This window comes from Sesamum indicum, unplaced genomic scaffold (genome assembly GCF_000512975.1).
Source record: "Sesamum indicum cultivar Zhongzhi No. 13 unplaced genomic scaffold, S_indicum_v1.0 scaffold00197, whole genome shotgun sequence".
NCBI lineage: Eukaryota > Viridiplantae > Streptophyta > Magnoliopsida > Lamiales > Pedaliaceae > Sesamum > Sesamum indicum.
In genome coordinates, this window is record NW_011628092.1 from 92505 (window position 1) to 114106 (window position 21602).

Below are 21602 nucleotides of genomic sequence, written 5' to 3' on the forward strand. Positions count from 1 at the left end.
CTTGTATTATTCATTTACTTTTTGTAATTTTTATTCTGTATTATTAGCCTATAATTTGAAGGGTTTAAACCCCACTGGCTTCTAATAGTTAAATAGGGCTTTCTATTTTTTATTTTTTTTAGGTAAGTGTAATTTTCATTAAGAAGAAAGTATAGTACAACAGTGTCCCTCATTAGGCGCTTCCCTCGACAGGCCAAGGGATACGCCATAGTCTATACAAGGCACATGTGCTAATAGAGCTAGGAAGCTTAATACTGAGTATACGTTGCCGAACATCTTCTACTATTAAGTTGGCCACTACACTCGAGGGTCTCTCCTCGTGCTCAAAACGTCTCATATTTCTCTCCCTCCAAATATGGTATACACACAATCCAAGCAGGCATCGGTAGGATATATTGATGATGTGCTTCCCACGCCATTTTCTTGCACCCCATTCAACATCACTGACCCAATCTCGATTAGGCCACTGGAATCGTACAATGCACCGAATACTACTGAGGCATCTTCTACTAAATCTGCAGTGGAAAAACAGGTGGTTATGTGACTCCACCATGTCTTCATTGCACAGCACGCAGCACCCAAGATGGGAAAGCCATGGTTTATCCGTCGTTGCGAGCTTCTCCAGGGTAGCTAGCCAAAGGATAAACAAATGTCGCGGGATCTTTAAAGAACCCGAAAGTAGTGAAATCCAACCTACTTTCGGTCCTGCTGGTATCATAGCCCGATAGAACTCCTGGGTGGTGGGTTTCCCACTCGAGCCTGTCCATATAATACGATCTGTACCCCCATGGATCCGAGACAGCACGTGTGTAATCTCCACGCATTCCATGTCCGTGATCAATGGCCAGAGCCAATGACCCTCACAGATAACCGAGCTTAGCATGGTAGATTCATGCAATCCCAGACTGTTGGGTCCCCGCGGAAATCTGTCAAGGAGGGGCCCAAGGTGATGCCAGGGATCCTTCCATAAGAAAAAATCACTTCCATCACCAATGCGATATTCCACCACTGAGCGTAACCAGCATCTCAATCTCAACATTTTTCTCCATCCCCATGGTCCACGATTCTCCGGGATAGTCCATATCGAATCATCTCGTAGTCTGCCATGCCGCAGCCACTCGACCCAAATAGAAGTCCTATCACATCGGATGACTTCACAGAGTTTTTTGCACATCAATGCTCGATTAAGAGTTCCCATATCCTTAAGGCCAAGGCCTCCCTCCTCCTTCGGTTTGCAAATCTCCGTCCATGCAACTTTAGGGTATCCACTATTTCCCGTACCTCTCCATAAGAAGGCTCGCAATCGCTTCTCAATGTTTTTAATGACCGCTTTTGGCAAAATAAATGCTGAAGCCCAATAGACACCCATAGCCACAAGAACAGACTTAATGATTTGTACCCTGCCGGCATATGACAGTGCCAATCCCTCCCAACCATTGATTCGTGTATCGATCTTACTCAGTAATGGTTGGCAGTCGGTGATAGATAATCGAGAAGAGATCAATGGTAGACCCAGATACCTCATCGGTAAGTGTCCTTCCTGAAACCCCAATACCGCAAGTAGCTCCTCTTGTATATTCTGGGCTGATCGGGATATGATGATGTGGCTTTTTTCAACATTGAGGCGTGACCCTGACCAATCAGCAAATCTATCTAATCCGGATTTGAAGACTCGAACAGATGCAGTATTGGCCTGGCAGAATAGGAGTAAGTCATCAGCAAACCCCAGTTGGAAGATTCTAAGATCGTCACACTTTCAATGGAATGCGAAGTTCATGTCCTACTCGATCAGCTGTAGTATTCCCATATGTAGAACCTCCATCACCAGGACGAAGAGATATGGTGATAAGGGGTCGCCCTGTCGAAGCCCTCTGGCACCCGCAAAATATCCATGTGGCTTTCCGTTCATCCCCACCGAAAAAGAAGGTGAACTGATACACTCCTCAACCCATCGACTGAAAGTCTCTGGGAAATCGAAAAGCTGAAGCACCGATAGTAGGAAATCCCATTCGACAGTGTCATACGCCATGTCTACTTTCAAAGCACATCTCGGTGGGAGTCGGGCCTGATTGTAACCAGTGAAGAGTTCTTGTGCTAACATAACATTATCCCCTATGCTCCGGCCAGGGACAAACGCTGCCTAGCAGGGGCTGATAATCTTGTCCAATATCACACTCAATTTTTGGACAATAAGTTTAGCAATGATTTTATAAAGTACGTTACAGTAGGAGATAGGGCGAAAATCTGCAATAGATGTGGGAGAGTGTACCTTGGGGATAACCGTCAATATTGTGCTATTAATCTGTTTAAGAAGCTTCCCCGTAGAAAAGAAATCCAGTACTGCCTTCGTTATCTCCTGTCCCACCACCGGCCATGCTTTTTTATAGAATCCTGATGAATACCCATCAGGTCCAGGTGCTCTATCCTCGCCGATGTCAAAAACAGCTTTTTTTACATCCTCTGCACTGAACGGTTCAATTAGGTGGTCTGCCTCCTCAGTTGTTATGATATGCCTCGCCCAAGGTCGAAGAAACCGAAGGTCGATCACCCTCTGACGCTTGTCTCCCCCTAGTAAGGATTGATAATAGGAGATAAATTCATGTATGACTGCATTTGGTTCCGTAATTGTAATTCCTTGGGCATCATTAATTTGCATGATCTGTCTAGCAGTCCTTCTCTGAGCAATTTTACGAAAGAACACTCTGGAGCACTGGTCACCACCCTTCATCCATTCCATCTTTGCCCTCTACTGCAGCATGATCCTCTCCAATTCGGCCGCCTTAGCATACACAAGCCGACTGCAGTGCTCCAACAGAAGAATAAGCTCATCATGTCTGTTTGAGCTTACTAGCACTTGGGCCTGCTCCAGGAACCCCCTTGCCAACTCAATATTGTGAGAAAGATCCCCTTTATTTCTCCTCTGTTCTCGAAAAATAGATTTGAGTGTCTTGAGTTTGCGGGTGACTGAGAACATAGGCACTCCCACTATTTGTTGCTGCCATATACTCTGCACGCTAGGAATAAAATCTGGTGATAGAGTAAGGAAGTTGTCAAACCGGAACATACCTCCAAATCGCTGCTGATTATCCCCATTAACCACCATCGGCGAGTGATCCGATGTCCGTGGAGTGAGGCATTGGTAGAATACTGATGGAAACCGCAAAGTCCATGTATCATTGGTTAGCATACGATCAAGTTGCTTCCATAGGTTGCGAGGGCCAGCACTACGATTATGCCATGTGTACCACTCACCCTGCATCGGTAGTGGCAAAAGCGCAGTATTCTGTAGGCACGTATTAAATTCCTCCATCGCCACTCTTATATCTCCCGACGTACCACATACCTCACTGAGATCCCTGACTGCATTGAAGTCTCCTCCAACTAGCCAGGGAATATTAATGCATTGGGCAGCTAATGATTCTAGAGAGGCCCATAATTCTCGCCTATCAGAGACCTCAGTAGCACCATACACAATAGTAATATCAACATACTCTTGTAATGCTCTAATAGTGACACGGCAGTGTATAAACTGGTTTCCCACCTCAATAATATCCACATCAGTATAGTCCCAAGCAATTCATATCCGATTTCCAATATTGTCATAATCCATAAACCATTTCCAATGAGGTATCAAAAATGATTGTATACTAGCACAGTTATTAATGCGAACACGTGTTTCTAGGAGACCAATAAAGTGTAACCTGAACTCAGCAATGATATCCTTGACCGCTAGCTGATGATCCCTCTTGTTCAGGCCACGTACGTCCCATATGGCAAGGTTTAACATGGGTCCCCAGGTACGGGGTTGCTTCGCTTAGGACCCCTTGATGAACCTTCTACACTATCAAGTAATTGTAGCGCATCGAAAGAGTTATACGTAACAATCTCTTTACCTCTCTCTTCCCGATTGGGTCCCGCTGCAGTTGGACGGGAACCACGGTCTTCTGTCTGCTTCGCCACAGTGTGAGGTGTTGGGTGGTCTCTTATTCTTTTAGTCACCATTGGGCCTCCCAGTGCTCCCACTTTGGGTACATACACATTAGCCGGTGGTTTAGTAGTTTTGGGTTTGTTGACAGTGCACTCCTTGGCTGAGTGTCCCAATGTCATACAGCTGGTGCATCTCGGGGGTAGCCATTCATACTCCACATCAACTTTGCACGGTACTTCTCCTCTTTCCTCATCAGGTGTCATAATAATAATGTGCTTTGGCATTTTCGAATTCACATCCAGCATAACGCATACACGAGCGAAATCCAGTCTCGTGCATGCTCTCGTGATCGCATCCGGGTATAAAGGTTTACCCACTCCACTTGCCACTATGCTGAGTCCCTCCTCCGTCCACAACTCCACCGGAAGGTGGCGCAATTTGACCCAGACAGGAACCTGTGTATGTTTGAGTTTCCTCAGTACCATTCCCGGCTCCCATTTTTGAAGAACAATAGGCTGCCCCTAAAATAGCCACGGCCCTCCTTCAATAATATCTTCCATATCTGCAACTGACTTAAACTGGAAGAAAAAGAAACAATAGCCACGGCCCTCCTTCAATAATATCTTCCATATCTGCAACTGACTTAAACTGGAAGAAAAAGAAACCATTAGTAGTACCAGTTACCTCTCGTAACCCCGACCAAACTGATAACGCATATTCCTTCAAATGGTGAAAGTACGGGCGTTTCCCCAAAAAGTATCCGACCGCGGTAGTTTTTCAGGGCTTAGACCCATTTCTGATAGTGTCTAACGTCGGTCTCACAATCACCTCTCCATTTTGTAGTGTTGGAGCAATGAACTTGAGGGTCTTCCGCGATGAGTGGTTAAATGCATGCGCAATTTTATCGTCAATAATTGGTTCGGGATATGCATTCAACGGAATATTACCTACGTACAATCCCGTTTGTACAGGAGCAACAAATGATTTTTCCTTCGCCATGTTACACTCCACGTTCTCTGCCATTATGTTGTCAAGAAGTTGATTTTTTCCTACATCATTGATGACATCAGCAGCAGCATCACTGATGACATCAGCAGCAGCATCACTGATGACATCAGCAGCAGCATCACTGCTGAAATAAACCCTAATGTCATCTCTATCATTGCTGACATCAGCCCTAGCGAGGCTGATGTCATCAAAAATTACATCCAATCTTTGTGCCAAGTCAGCCGCTGAGTTGGGCTCCACGTCATCGTCCACATCCCCAGATCCGATCGCCACCTCACTGTCCACGTCTCTCGCTGGCGGTTCAGTCGGGAAACACGTTTGCACCGTCTCAGATCGCCGAAGGAGGTTCCCAGCAACGAACTTCGCCGGCTGCGAAGTTTTCGCCATCGTCAGTCTATCGGCCCCATCGTTTTCCGTCGTCTTCCCCATCGTGCTCGCAGGCAGAAGACTCCGGTAGGCCTGACGCCTCACACGAGCAGGTTCTGTTGTCCTCGGCATCATCCTCTCCGGCGGAAAACAACGCAGCATCGCAACCTTGCCAAATCGCATTTCCCATTTTATTCGAAGTTTCTCAAGGGCTGCCGTTGATTCATGGTCGGTTTTATCAATTACCTTGTGTGCAAGACGAAGGAATTCAGCCATATTGAAAGAGGATTTCAGCCGTTCTCCATGGTTTTCGTTCAGATTTGTGCCGTCAAACCCTAGATTAGGGTGTCGCACTAGGTCTTCGTCTTCCACATCCAAGATTGGATCCTTTTCGATGGGTATTACTCCTTCACCCTCGCCATTCGTACGGCTATCGTCTGCCATAGCCTCAGCCTCCATAACAGTAGCCGTCGCTTCGTCTTCCTCAGCCGCCTTTTCGGCTTCCACGAGCGTCGTTTCATCTTCGTGGGCGGCGCAAAACCCTAGTTCTGAAAGTGACGAACCAGGGCCTAAATCAACTGCTTTTCCGTCGAAAATGATTCCCTTGCCATCCTTATCACCATGCCAGCATAGGAGAGTATCAGAATCGCCATTAATCTCCTCGATCCGAACCTCCATCAATGGCGGATTTGTGGTTTTATCATGTATTTGGCCGGAAACTTGCCCACGCCGGACTGTCTCTTGCCGGAAACCATCATCGTCAACCCCCTCGTCGTCGGCCGCCTCATCGCCGTCGTTCCCATGGCTGCCGGCCAGAATATTTTGGACTTGGGGTTTAGTGTGTGAAACGAAGGTGTGCGGGTGTGTGAAAGAGAATTGAGAGAAAATTGAGAGTCCATTTTTTGGTAAAAACAAGGGAACAAACTAAATAGGGCTTTCACCCAACAAGAAATATAAATGCTACTAATCCTTCAATGAATTTACTGGTAATTGGTGGAACAACAATACAAAATGACCAAAAACACCAACGATTATCTATTACAGAAAGCGTAAATTCTTTGACAAGATGCAAGAAATCTTCCGTGTTAACTAGAGTATCTAATACGTAAGCCTCTGTGGAGAAGATGCAAAGTATCTCGTTGTCTTTGTGACCGTTACCATTAGTTATTATGAAAAAATGAAATGCAGAGAGAATTGATCATAATCGACACCATGTTACTTCTGATTAATCGCAATACATCCCCTACTAGATGTAATGAACCCGTCACCAGGACCTGGTACAGCAAATAGAGAAGAAAACTTATTTAGATAAATATAATGACTGAAAGGAGAATATGTAATATATGGTTTAAGTAACGCCTAAAATCTATGAGAGATAGCTAGACATCAGTTTTTCTTTTTTTGGGCCCAAACATCAATTCATGCTTAGTTTAATGCTTTTTATCATACAGTACACCTGGATCTTGGTCTTAACACAAGTTCACCACTTATGGTTATACAATATGGTGACTTAATTCCCAGGGTAAGGCAACAAAAGAATCTCTAAAGAACTTTGCTCCGTTTGCTCAGTCACAATCTTATGATATCCAGAAACTGTATTTCATGTATGATCTTTGATTGCTTTTCTTGCTATATAGCTTAATTAGTTTAGACTAAATACAAAACAGACGTTTGTGCAAGTGATGGAAATCCAACCTGATTATGGTAATAGTGTCAAACAAATACGCGATCAGGCATTATAAGGTGCAAGAACAATGACATTTGAATATCATTGTTATATGCCTCAAAAGCTCATACTACGACACATGTAATCGGTGCGTTATGAAATAATTGGATGCTCATCTCCACAATTAAAGCTCAACATTTTTCGTATTCAGGATAAACCTTGGCAAGACTGTATTTAAAGATTACTTGAAAGTGAACAAATTGATTTTTTCTGACACTGTCTGAGCCAATTGATGGCCAGAGGGAGTGAAGTGAAAATTGTGCTATTCTCAAAACTATGAGCACCTTTGTCAGTATCATCACTGATGACTTCACTAGTTAATTCTGTATTCTTTGCATCTCTCCCTGTAATATTTGAGACTGTGAGAATTGTATGTAATCAGAGCAGGATGGAACAGCCAAAAGAATAATAAAAAATGGATTAATTACATTTTATCATTCAAACTATGATAGTTTTTATTCATTGGCATCTAAACTTTTCTTTTTGTGTCAACTTTTTTTGTTTTGGTAAATGTAAGTTTCATTAAGTAAAACAAAGTAGTAGTACAGTACAACAGTATGGTTATCAGCTGGTTTCCCCCTCGACAGGCCAAGGAATACGCCACAGTCTATATAAAGCTCGTGTACTGACTGATCTAGGTAGAGAGATACTAAGTATCCGCTGTCTGACATCCTCAACAATCAATAAAGCCATGGTGCTAGGTGTCCTCTCGGTGTGCTCAAATCGTCTCAAGTTTCTCTCTCTCCAAATGTGGTAAACACATGATGCTAATAGTGCTCGATAGGATATGTTAACAATGTGTTTACCTCTCCATCTTTGGGAAGCCCATTTAATATCCATTATCCAATCTCTATTGGGCCAAAAATATCATACCGTTCTCCGGATTGCTGTAAGACATTGTCGACTAAATCTGCACTGAAAGAATAAGTAGCCATGTGTCTCTGTCGCTTTCTCATTACATAGAATACATGGGCCAAGGTGTGCTAACCATGGTTTATCCATCGTAGCCAATTTGCCTAGAATAGCAAGCCACAGGATGAACAAATGACGTGGAATCTTTAGTGATCCCGAAAGTAGTGAAGACCAGCCTACTTTCGGTCCTGGGGGATCAAAAAGCCTGTATAGAGCCTGAGTTGTGGGTTTTCCCTGATCAAATCTCCAAATAATTCGGTCCTCCCCTCCATGGATTGTGGGTAAACCATATGTGATCTCTAGGCACTCAAAATCTGTGATAGGAGGCCATTGCCACTCTCCTTCACTAATCACCGTGCTCAGTCTCGCTGATTCCTCTATTCTGAGTAGCCTCGGTCCCCGTGGAAATGTGACACTAAGCGGTCCAAGATAATGCCACGGGTCCTGCCAAAGGTAAAAAGTTCGTCCATCGCCAATCTGATAGTCCACCATAGGGCGGAGGAAACCCCGTAGACGTAGAATTTTCCACCAACCCCATGAGCCTCCATTCTCCCTAATCGTCCAAATGGAGGTGTCTCGTAATCGACCCTGGTAAAGCCATTCAACCCAAATTGAGGTCCTGTCACACCTGATGATATCACATAGTTTTTTTGTCATTAATGCGCGATTCAAGATAGCAATATCTTTGAATCCTAGTCCTCCCTCATCTTTCGGTCGGCAAAGATCTTTCCATACTACCTTCGCAACTTACCATCTCAACTTTACGAAATTTTAAACTTGGCCATTTAGAACTATTTTTCAACCAAGTTTTTTGTCGAAAATTATCACATGCAGTGCACATGTGATATTTAAAAGTTATGTGATTAGCTACTTTTTGCACATGCACACCATATCATGTTTTTTGGGCATAAAATCAACAAAAAAAAGTGGTTATATATGGAAAAGTGCAAATTTTGGAAAGTTGAAATGATAAGTTGACACAAAAAAAAACTTTTGATAGGCAAAGTGTAACAACGAGCTTGGCAAAATGTAATTTACCCGAAAAAATTCCAATCATCCTTGTTTATTCTTGAAATCCTAATTCATTCCATTCTCATACTTTGGTCCTAGATGCAGGAATACAAAGAAACAACCAACCACAGCTTCAAAAAATTGGGACTACCCAGAATAGGACTACGGAAATGACCTACATTTAAGTTTCATGCCAAGTGATTGAAGGATTCAATGTGCTACAAGAATTCTTTGTACAAGCTGCATGATGCTAACTTTATAAAAGATAAGTAAACAACATCTTGAGAAAGGTACACAGAATTTGTTCTAGAATACCTTACTTAAGCCTTGGGACTCATTTTATGGTAAATAATGACTCTAAAATAGGTGAATAGGTTACAAGATGTTGAGAGTCTTAGCTCTGAGAAGGCCATCTATAGATAGTATAGCATGTTTTCAATTATATATAGCATCTTCAGCATATCCTCCACATGCCACAAGTTTCGGAGAAAAAAACATGTTTCTCACCTCACTTTGCATATATCCTGTACTAATTATAAGGTTAAGTCTCGCAGGATTAGAGTCTGACATGTAGCTAAGTAACAACAGGAAGATTATGATTGAATATATCTTATTCTCAAGCATGAATAGTGAAGTTGAGGGCTAGTCCTGTAGAGACTGCTTAGGTTAAAGTCCCTCAAAATCGTATCTTGTTGAGCTCCATGGAAATGAGGGCTTTACCTTTTCTTCTTTACCCATGCACCCCGCCTCCCACACACGCATCCCCCAACACCTCCACTATGAAATGTTGAGTTTTCAACAATGGGTGAGCCCCATGGAACGGAGGGTTTTCAAATAATAAAAGATTGCAACTATATTGACGTGCAAAAGTTACCTTTTTCCCCAAGGATTAGGCTTTCCCATAATCTTTGAAGTGTCATTTTCCATGAAAGATCAACTTGGGCATCAGTTGCAGGTGAGGCAACAGTACCCACATTGTAATACACTGATGTGTTCGGAACGAACAATGCTTTCTTAAAATGGACTCCTGAAAATATTAATGCACCAGATTATAAATATTATTTTTCGCATATCATAAATAGTTTAGATTTCAAATGATCTTTCCACCTATATTGTCGTGCAACAAGTAGACTTATACCTTGGCAAACTTGTATTTACCATGGCTAGCACAAGCATTCACTAAGCATGGAAGAAGCAACTGAGGGTCTCGCACAAACATACAATTGAACAACAAAATCTGCATCCGCAAACAAATTATTTCATTTGTGTTCATTAACGAATAACATATTAAATGACAATACTTCCATTTTCCTGGGTATTACCTGAGTAGCATTTTTTCTGAATGGTCCATTTGTCCTGATTTTTGCAATCCTTCAGAGTCACTTCACTGGTTATATGGAAATCTTCTTTGGTTGCAAGGCAAAACCAGTTTGCACATACATCTATGCTTTCAGGACTAAGGAGGACAATCAAGCTTCCACAAAATCTATGGACTTCTAAATGTTATCCTCGACGCTAACATAATACCCTTTATCTCCTTACATCTACCTAGTCGGGGCGGATTTTGCTTTTCTTTCTTTTCTTTGGCCACTAATAAATTTTTTTTCTTTTTTCTACCCCTTTTGTTTTTGTCACGGCTTTTATTTGCATTTTTTCCTTTGTTTTTGCCCGTGACTTATGTTCTTTAGGCCATTTTCCAGTCTTTTGACGCGAATGACAACACTTGTGGTGAAGGCACCCGGTTACTCAACCAAAACACGTTTTACCTAAAGTGCTTTGCATACTCATAGCTCCGGTCACCGTTTTACGTGAATAACAACATTTGTGATGAAGCTACCTAGTTACTAAGTGATCTAAACCAGCAGAGTAGATATAATTTTCTTTTTCTTACTTTTCTTTCTTTCTTTTGTTTTTTTTTTCGGAAGGGGAAGGGCCTTTGAATTTTTCAAAATATATGCACGTCCCATGTTAGGGATATAAGGATCAACGGGTAGAGTTTCAGCGAACAAATATGATCTCACAAGAATCCTAAGGTTTAGTAGAAGCAAAGATATTTTCTTTTTTTGGGTAAATGTAAATTTCATTAATAAAGAGTAATGGTACAGTACAAAGATATTTTCTTTTTTTGGGTAAATATAATTTTCATTAAGTAAAAATGGTACAGTACAACAAAGTGATCATCAGGTAGTTTCTCCCTCGACAGGCCAAGGGATACGCCATAGTCTATACAAAGCTCGTGTACTGACAGATATTCCAACTCTCTTTCAAAGCAATTCAAAATGCATGAAATTATGCCTCAACAACTCCACACTTAATCAAAGCAACAATCACATAACGCTAGTGTACATTTCATTAATAAAGTAATGGTATAGTACAACATGTGTTCATCAATTGGTTTCTCCCTCAATCCAAGGGATTCGCCATAATCTATACAATGCTCGTGTGCTGACTGATGAAGTTAAATTGACACTAAGAATCCTTTGTTTGACATCATCAGTGATCAGGATACTCAAAGTGGCTGGTGTCCTCTCGGAGTGTTCAAATCTCCTCAAGTTCCTTTCCCTCCATATGTGGTAGATACATGCTGCAAGTAGTGCACATTCATGTTTCAATCTTATGACTTCCTAAATCACATTTATTTGTCAAATTACTAAAAAATAATATAAACGAAAGTAGTTTATTAGTGACTGGCAAATGAAAACAAAACAAACATATTTTGATAGGAAAATAAAAGATAAATGAAAACTTAAAATGAAGTTACCCTCTGGTTCCTACGTGTTAATTAACACTACATATGTCATGGAATTCTTTACTTTTGAAATGGTTTTATCTTTACTGTTGCCTAAATTGAAGTGAACCAAATGATCAACAGATTGATGAATAATTTATCCTTAAAATATCAAACTTCATAAAAGGCAAAATGGCAAGCACCAATCAGCATTAACAGAACATTCCACCAAAACTAGGAAGCAATGGGATAGAAAGAACAATCTGAAGATGAAAACGAAGAGTCAGTTCTTGCAATAAGTTAATGATACAAACATACTATCCACAATTGTCCAAACAGAGGTTGGGCTAAAAAGGTAGTCCATAATTAATCACCCAAATTCAAGAAAAAGAATTAAACAAGATGCTAAAAATACACCCAAACCCAAGAAAAAGAAGAATAAATAAAATGCAACAGAGAAAGAAGCCGTACTCGTCGCCGTCCTCGTTGCCGACTTACCGTCCTTGTTGACGTGAGTTTGGGGCTAGGCTTCTAAGGGATGGGTTTGGGGAAGAAATGAGAGGAGAAAGATGGAAGCCGTACTCGTCGCCATCCTCGTTGCCGACCTACCGTTCTTGTTGCCATGAGTTTGGGTTTAGGGTTCTAAGAGATGGGTTTGGGGAAGAATTGGAGAGGAGAAAGAACGGAGAAGAAGCAGAAAGAGAGAAAGAAAAAGGAAGAAGAAACGAGAATAGGAGAGAGAAAGAGATGCATTATCTTTGTATTAATGTTTTAGATGTTTTTATTTTGGTGTTTTGGAAATAGAGACAGAAAAATAGAGATAAGTAAGTATATGTTTTGAGATAGATGGTATGTTTGAATTTGTGTTTTGAGATAGATGGTATGTTTGAATTTGTGTTTTGATATAATATAAAATAGTATAAAATAAGTGGTGTAGGTTTGATGTTGGGATTTGGGAGACATGAGTTACTATTCATTGTCAAATCATGTCTTTGAATATATATATTTAGTTATATATATGTGTGTATGTATATAATATTTTGTTTGTTAATGAAATATAATATATATATTTATGTTAAGTAATTTTTTTTATTGAGGAATTTCTTTTTATATTTTAAATAATAATTATAATTTCAATGCATAATTAAATACATTGCAGTATTGTCTACAAAATGATTTTGTTAGAGTTTATCTTTGGAATGAAAAAACATAATATATAAATTTTAAATAAAAAATTTAGAATTAAGTATGTATTATTAATATATTGTCCTCAAATTTCAAATTTCTCAAATATTTTAGTGAAATAGGAAAAATTATAAGTACAAAAGATTTAAATGATCTAAGTTGAAAAAATTTGTAATCAAGAGTTAAATGTACTATATAACATGTTGAAAATACATTCATTCGAATTTTATATGTGAACTGATAAATTTTAATAGACAATTGAAGTAATAAAAATACGAATTAGGTATGTAGTACTGATATATTATCAGTAGTGTATGCAACTGCTACAGTATTTCCGTTAGGTAGAAAAATTTTACATATTTTAACTAAGTAACAGTGATATTAAATATCTTTAATATCAATAATTTCATAAGTTAATAATTATTTTTTAGTAGTAATTATTAATTACATTTCACAAATATTATATATTAAATAATATATAATACATATAATAAGAAAGAAGAAAGAAGAGAAGAAAGAAAGAGAAGAAGGAGAGAGAAGAAGGCTGACAAGATGTAAGATGAGAGAGAAAAGAAAGAAGACAGAGAAAACAATAAAAAAAATATTTAAAATTAAAATTGCACACCTAGTGTAGGTGTGCAAATTACATAACAAACAAGGTTTTGTATTTTGGCCCATCTTAGAGATGGGCCAAAACACAAAACCAAACATAGTGTTCGTTTTTCTTATCTCTGAGCTGGTCTAATCTAAGAGTGTCTGAGCAAGCCAGATATATAGTGATTAAATCTTGATCCTGCTAGTAGATTAATCTTGAAATAGCTACTCCTTTGGATCCAAGCCTCATGAGTGGCCTGCATCTTGGGCTTGAGAGTGAGTATACATGAATGTTGGCCTTGCAATTGCATTATGCTCGACTTGGCTTCAGAGGACTGTTCACGTTGGAATTAATTACCTGAACCAGACTGTAAGCTTTATTGAATAGGCTTTACATTACTACACAGTTACAACATTTGCTCAGTTGCTCTTCTATTTGTGTCTTGGAAGTAGACCTCTCTGCCATATGAATTCATCAAAGATCTTGCAATTGCTTATTTGCAACGACGTGCTCAAATTGTCCACGATCAATTCATTGAGAGTGAGAGCCTAGAGGATCTCGTGTTCTACTTGGATGGTGCCCATAGTCCTGAAAGCATGGATGTATGTGCAAACTGGTTTTGCCTTGCAATCAAAGAAGATTTCCATATAACCAGTGCAGTGACTCTAAAGGATTGCAAAAATCAGGACAAATGGACTATTAAAAAAAATGCTACTCAGGTAATACCTAGGAAAATGGAAGTATTGTCATTTAATATGTTATTCGTTAATGAACACAGATAAGTGAATTTGTTTGCGGATGCAGATTTTGTTGTTCAATTGTATGTTTGTGCGAGACCCTCAATTGCTTCTTCCATGCTTAGTGAATGCTTGTGCTAGCCATGGTAAATACAAGTTTTCCAAGGTATAAGTCTACTTGTTGCCGACAATATAGGTGGAAAGATCATTTGATATCTAAACTATTTATGATATGCGAAAAATAATATTTATTATCTGGTGCATTAATATTTTCAGGAGTCCATTTTAAGAAAGCATTGTTCGTTCTAAACACATCAGTGTATTACAAGGTGGGTATTGTTGCCTCACCTGCAGCTGATGCCCAAGTTGATCTTTCATGGCAAATGACACTTCAAAGATTATTGGGAAGCCTAATCCTTGGGAAAAAGGTAACTTTTGCATGTCAATATAGTTGCAATCTTTTACTATTTGAAAACCCTCCGTTCCATGGGGCTCACCCATTGTTGAGAACCTAACGTTTCATAGTGGAGGTGTTGGGGGATGCGTGTGTGGGAAGCGGGGTGCATGGGTAAAGAAGAAAAGGTAAAGCCCTCATTTCCATGGAGCTCAACAAGATACGATTTTGAGGAACTTTAACCTAAGCAGTCTCTACAGGACTAGCCCTCAACTTCACTATTCATGCTTGAGAACAAGATATCTTCAATCATAATCTTCCTGTTGTTACTTAGCTACATGTCAGACTCTAATCCTGCGACTTAACCTTATAATTAGTACAGGATACATGCAAAGTGAGGTGAGAATTAACATGTTTTTTTCTCCAAAACTTGTGGCATGTGGAGGATATGCTGAAGATGCTATATATTTACTTATATATAATTGAAAGCATGTTAGACTATCTATAGATGGCCTTCTTAGAGTTAAGACTCTCAACATCTTGTAACCTATTCACCTATTTTAGAGTCATTATTTACCATAAAATGAGTCCCGAGGCTTAAGTAAGGTATTCTAGAACAAATTCTGTGTACCTTTCTCAAGATGTTGTTTACTTATCTTTTATAAAGTTAGCATCATGCAGCTTGTACAAAAAATTCTTGTAGCTCATTGAATCCTTCAATCACTTGGCATAAAACTTAAATGTAGGTCATTTCCATAGTCCTATTCTGGGTAGTCCCAATTTGTTGAAGTTGTGGTTGGTTGTTTCTTTGTATTCCTGCATCTAGGACCGAAGTATGAGAATGGAATGAATTAGGATTTCAAGAACAAACAAGGATGATTGGAATTTTTTCCGGTAAATTACATTTTGCCAAGCTCGTTGTTACACTTTGCCTATCAAAAGTTTATTTTTTTGTGTCAACTTATCATTTCAACTATGCAAAATTTGCACTTTTTCATATATAATCATTTTTTTTTGTTGATTTTATGCCCAAAAAACATGATATGGTGTGCATGTGCGGAAAGTAGCTAATTACATAACTCTTAAATATCACACGTGCACTGCATCTGATAATTTTCAACAAAAAACTTGGTTGAAAAACAGTTCTAAATGGCCAAGTTTAAAATTTCATAAAGTTGAGATGGTAAGTTGATACAAAAAGAAAAGTTTAGATGCCAATGAATAAAAACTATCATAGTTTAAATGATAAAATGTAATTAATCCATTTTCTATTATTCTTTTGGCTGTCCATCCTGCTCTGATTACATACAATTCTCACAGTCCAAAATATTACAGGGAGAGATGCAAAGAATGCAGAATTAACTAGTGAAGTCGTCAGTGATGATACTGACAAAGGTGCTCATAGTTTTGAGAATAGCACAATTTTCTCTGCACTCCCTCTGGCCATCAATTAGCTCAGACAGTTTCAGAAAAAATCAATTTGTTCAGTTTCAAGTAATCTTTAAATACTGTCTTGCCAAAGTTTATCCTGAATACGAAAAATGTTGAGCTTTAACTGTGGAGATGAGCATCCAATTATTTTATAACGCACCGATTATCATGTGCCGTAGTATGAGCTTTTGAGGCATATAACAATGATATTCAAATGTCATTGTTCTTGCACCTTATAATGCCTGAACGCGTATTTGTTTGACACTATTACCATAATCAGGTTGGATTTCCATCACTTGCACAAATGTCTGTTTTGTATTTAGTCTAAACTAATTAGGCTATATAGCAGGAAAAGCAATCAAAGATCATACATGAAATACAGTTTCTGGATATCATAAGATTGTGACTGAGCAAACGGAGCAAAGTTCTTTAGAGATTCCTTTGTTGCCTTACCCTGGAAATTAAGTCACCAAATGGTATAACCATAAGTGGTGAACTTATGTTAAGACCTAGATCCAGGGGTGCTGTATGATAAAAACCATTAAACTAAGCATGAATTGATGTTTGGGGGAGTGAAAAACTGATGTCTGTATATCTTTATATCTGGCTATCTATCATAGCTTTTAGCATTACTTAAACCATATATTACATATTCTCCCTTCAGTCATTATATTTACCTAAATAAGTTTTTTTTTATTTGCTCTACCAGGTCCTGATGACGAGTTCTTTACATCTAGTAGGGGATGTATTGCGATTAATCAGAATTAACATGGTGTCGACTATGATCAATTCTCTCTGCACTTCGTTTTTTCATAATAACTAATGGTCACGGTCACAAAGACAATGAGATACTTTGCATCTTCTCCACAGAGGATTACATATTAGATACTCTAGTTAACATGGAAGATTTCTTGCATCTTGTCAAAGAATTTACGCTTCCTGTAGTAGATAATCATTGGTGTTTTTGGTCATTTTCTATTGTTGTTCCACCAATTACTAGTAAATTCATTGAAGGATTAGTAGCATTTATATTTCTTGTTGGAGAAGCCCTATTTAACTATTACAAGCCAGTGGGTTTTAAAACCTTCAAATTATAGGCCAATAATACAGAATAAAAATTACACAAAGTAAATGAACAATACAAGACAGATATACAAGAATAACCGTATATAGGTTGAAAGATCCAGAACTGCTTTGAAGGATAGCACATGGTCACGAAGACCGACAGCTACTACTCACGGTTGATCAACCGACCATTTAACTCTGTAGCCATACAGACCCCTTTTCTAAAACCACAAAGCTTTCCTCAACACTTAAGGTTCACTTAGAACTCTTTCAACCATACAGAAAATAGGAGGGAGGATGAGAAGGTGTATTTCTTTCTTCGCCACAACCAGAAACTGACCACTTGATATATAGTGGTTTTGTGCGAGAGAAAGGAGGAAGAAAGGCGGTGGTGTAAAGTCCCAAAGCCATGGGAAATAGGAGCAGTGTGAATGGGGGAGAGGGAGGCATAAGTATAGAGAGAGAGACGAAATGAAGGGGGTAGGGGTAGGGTTTAGGATTTTATACTTAGCAATTGGGTCAAGGGGCGGATCGGGTCATGGGCCAAGAGAAATGGGTTGGAGCTAGTCAAGAAGCCAAAGGATGGTCTTGGGGTTGAGCCGTCCAATTGAGCATGAGAGTAGGCTTCGGCCTACCATTGGGTCATGAGCCATTTTTTCAACATACTCCACATTGGACCAGGACTCATAAGAGGGAGCCAGGCCCAAGGGGACGAATCTGGCAAGTCATCATTGCCCATTCGTCCTTCTAAAACCTACAAGACAGAAAAGAGAACTTGCATATATATATGGGTTAGTAGGAAACATGTTTTAACATAAGTTCAGAATTTTTAGCCATGTGTTGAACTTTTCTATAGGCAAGCATTTAGTTCCCATGTCTACAGGATTATGCTTAGATTTTATATTTTCTAACTTAATAATCTCTTTTCCTACAATGTCCCTAATAGAATGATACCTAACATCTATGTGTTTGGTCCTATCATGAAAAACTGGATTTTTAGACAATTGGATGCTAGATTGAAGTAATTGTTAGGAGGACCGAATAGTCCAAAACTATGAAAAATTGTCATTTTCGCTCTAGGTCCTTCGCTAAATTACCTTTTTTGTCTCATAAAAAGGAATTTTTTTAATTCCGTAATTTACGCAATTTTCGTTTTAATCCCATTTCTTATAAAAAAAATTTCAATTTAATCCCCAAACCCCATTTTCTGTTGAATTTTAACGAAAGACTGGATATTCTATTGGTGCAACTAGAATTTACTATTTCGCCTTTTTTTGGAGGAAAAAATGGAGACAAAAAAACAAACAACCACCCTCTATAAATTGAGGGGGAAAAAAAAGCCCGCAAAAATGGAGCAAAAAATAAATGGAAAAACTATACAAGGTCCCCATGTGATATTGAAAATATTCAAAAAATTCTCTGTAAAATTAAAGTATCAATTACACCTTCTGTTATATGAAATTTTTTTCAAAAAACTCACTGAGGCCAGAGTTAGTGGTACACGGATGTTAACTGCAATTACAGGTTTGGAAAGTATATCTTTTTGATAATTTTGCGCTTCTCTCCAATCTATTATATAATATTTTATAAAAAAAGGTAAATGTAAATTTCATTAATAAAGAGTAATGGTACAGTACAACATGTGATCATCAAATGGTTTCTTCCTCTACCCAAGGGATACACCATAATCTATACAATGCTCGTGTACTGACTGACGATGCTAAATCAATGCTAAGAATCCTCTGCCTGACGTCATCGATGATTTGGATACTCAAAGTGGCCGATGCCCGCTCAGTATGTTCAAATCTCCTCAAGTTCCTCTCCCTCCATATGTGGTAGACACACGATGCAAGTAGTGTACGGTAAGCGCTATTAATAATGTGCTTACCTCTCCATTTCCGTGTCGTGCATTCAATATCTGTTGCCCAATCTCTATTGGGCCAGTGAAAGCGAATCCTTCTGCGAATCTCATAGAGGCACTGACGACTAAATCTGCATCGGAAGAATAAATGTGGATGAGATTCCGTAGCTCCCTCATCGCACAATATGCACACCCCCAGGTGAGTTAGCCATGATTTGTCCGTGGTAGGTAGTTTGCCAAGGATTGCGAGCCATAAGATGAACGAATGACGAAGAATCTTCAAGGAGCCCGAAAGTAGTGAAGACCATCCTATTTTCGGCTCAGAGTGATCAAATAATTGGTAGAGGGCCTGAGTAATAGGTTGCCCTTCATCACATCTCCACACCACCCGATCCTAACCTCCAAAAATAAGTGGTAGGTTATGTGTGATCTCCAAACATTCAAAGTCCGTGATGGTAGGCCATTGCCATTCTCCTGCTGAGATTCTTCAAGTCTAAGATAGCGAGGACCTTGAGGGAACCGCTCGATAAGTGGACCCAAGTGATGCCACAGGTCCTGCCAAACAAAGAATCTATCTCCATTTCCAATCTGGTAATCCACGATAGAGCGAAGGAAAGGACGAAGTCTGAGTATTTTCCACCATCCCCAAGAACCTTCATGTTCACGGATAGTCCAAATCGATCTTTCACATAATCGGTCTTGGTAGAGCCACTGAACCCATATGGATGTCCTGTCACACTGGATAACATCACATAATTTTTTGCTCATTAATGCGCGATTCAAGGTGGAGATGTCCTTGAACCCAAGTCCCCCCTCATCCATCGATCGACACACATCTTTCCAGGTTACCTTGGCGTAACCACTAGACGTCGTACCCTTCCATAGGAAAGTCCTCAACCTCTTCTTGATTTCATTGATGACTTTCTTAGGTAATATGAATGCAAAAGCCCAATATAAACTTAATGCTGAAAGCACAGATTTGATGATTTGTACCCGCCCAGCATATGATAATGAAATCCCTTCTCATCCATTAATACGTGCATCAATTTTTGAGATAAGTGGTTGGCAATCAGAGATGGACAACCTAGACGAGATTAAGGAAAGACCTAGATACCTCATTGGAAGGTGGCCCTCCTGAAAGCCCAAAATCTCCAACATCTGGTTTTTCAAATTTTGAGCCGAACATGAAATGATTAAGTGACTTTTTTGAACATTCAGCCGAAGGCCCAACAACTCCGCAAACCAGTCCAATCCTTCCTTGAAGACTCTGATGGTGTCTAAGTCAGCTCTGCAGAATAAGAGGAGGTTGTCTGCCAATCCCATCTGAAAAACCTTAGAACTTTCACACTTCCAATGATAAGTGAATTGGATGTCCTGTTCAATTCGTTGCAAGAATCCCAGATGTAAAGCTTCCATAACAAGAACAAACAGATAAGGAGAAAGTGGGTCTCCCTGTCGTAATCCTCTCGCTCCAGAAAAGAACCCATGAGATTTTCCATTGAGCCCAATCGAGAATGATGTCGTGGAAACACACTCCTCAATCCACCTTGTAAACGTAGGTGGAAACCCGAACAACTGCAAAACTACTAACAGGAAGTCCCACTCCACCGTATCATAGGCCTTCCTGATATCCACTTTAAGTGTGCATCTCGGGGGTAGGCGCATCTGGTTATATCTCGAGAATAATTCCTAGGCTAACATAATGTTGTCCCCAATGCTTCTTCCCGGAATAAAAGCTGTCTGACAGGGGCTAACTATCTTGTCCAGCAGCACACTAATTTTTTGGACAAGTAGTTTCGCAATGATCTTGTATAAAACATTGCAGCATGAAATTGGTCTAAAATCATTAACCGACATAGGAGTATGTACCTTTGGGATCAGAGCCAAGATCATGGAGTTGATCTGCTTTAGAAGTTTTCCGGTAGAAAAGAAATCTAGTACCGCCCTCGTAACTTCTTCCTCCACCACAGGCCAAGCCGCTTTGAAAAACCCTGACGAGTAACCATCAGGTCTCGGTGCCTTGTCATCAGCAATATCAAATACTGCTTGCTTCACATCATCCGCCGAGAGTGGAAGGAGTAATTGATTAGCTTCCTCATCAGTGATACAGTGCCTTGCCCACGGTCTAAGATAACGAATATCCACTGACAGCCGTCTTCTGGTGCCTCCTAAGAGGTTCTGATAGTATGAGACAAACTCATGGGCGACCTCCCCTAGATTCGTGTGTGTGATACCATTCTCATAAGTGATCTGTAAGATTCTTCTCATTACTCGTCTCTGTGTATACCCATGTAACACCAGTGGAGAGTGGTCAGATTTCCATGATGTGATGCTGTGATAGGACGAGGTAGGGAATCGTGCCAGCCAACGATCATTAATAAGAATCCGATCCAACCTCTTCCATAAACTCCGCGTGGATGAGCTGCAATTATGCCATGTGAACCATTCAACTTGCATAGGCAGTGGAAGGAGCCCCGCCTCTAGAATACCGGCATTAAATTCTTCAATGGCCATCCTTATGTCTCCTGAAATGCCACATACCTCGTTTAGGTCACGTACTGCATTAAAGTCCCCTCCCACCATCCACGGGATATCAGAGCATTGCTGAGCGAGTGTCCCCAGTGCAATCCACAGATTCCATCGGCCAATCACCTC

At 39.8% G+C, this 21602-nt stretch overlaps 1 protein-coding gene and 1 pseudogene across 1 annotated transcript; one reads left to right on the plus strand and one right to left on the minus strand.

The window, feature by feature from the left end:
* Positions 1-2746: 2746 nt before the first annotated feature.
* On the minus strand, positions 2747-4413 carry LOC105179744. Its single transcript, XM_011103386.1, has 3 exons — positions 3802-4413; positions 3344-3541; positions 2747-3253 (listed from the first exon to the last, which is right to left on the minus strand). Exons 1-3 carry the CDS (start codon positions 4411-4413, stop codon positions 2747-2749), a joined length of 1317 nt encoding a protein of 438 aa, XP_011101688.1.
* Positions 4414-6557: 2144 nt separating this feature from the next.
* Positions 6558-16044, plus strand: LOC105179745 (annotated as a pseudogene).
* The last annotated feature ends 5558 nt before the right edge of the window (positions 16045-21602 follow it).

Excerpts from the sequence above, each read along its gene's own strand:
- LOC105179744 (XM_011103386.1), bottom strand. The coding sequence starts at position 4,413 with ATGGTACTGAGGAAACTCAAACATACACAGGTTCCTGTCTGGGTCAAA. Across the intron at positions 3,542-3,801 it reads GTCCTAAGCGAAGCAACCCC|GTGGGAAACCAGTTTATACA; the intron begins GTACCTGGGGAC and ends GATATTATTGAG. Across the intron at positions 3,254-3,343 it reads CAGTCAGGGATCTCAGTGAG|GGTGAGTGGTACACATGGCA; the intron begins GTATGTGGTACG and ends CTACCGATGCAG.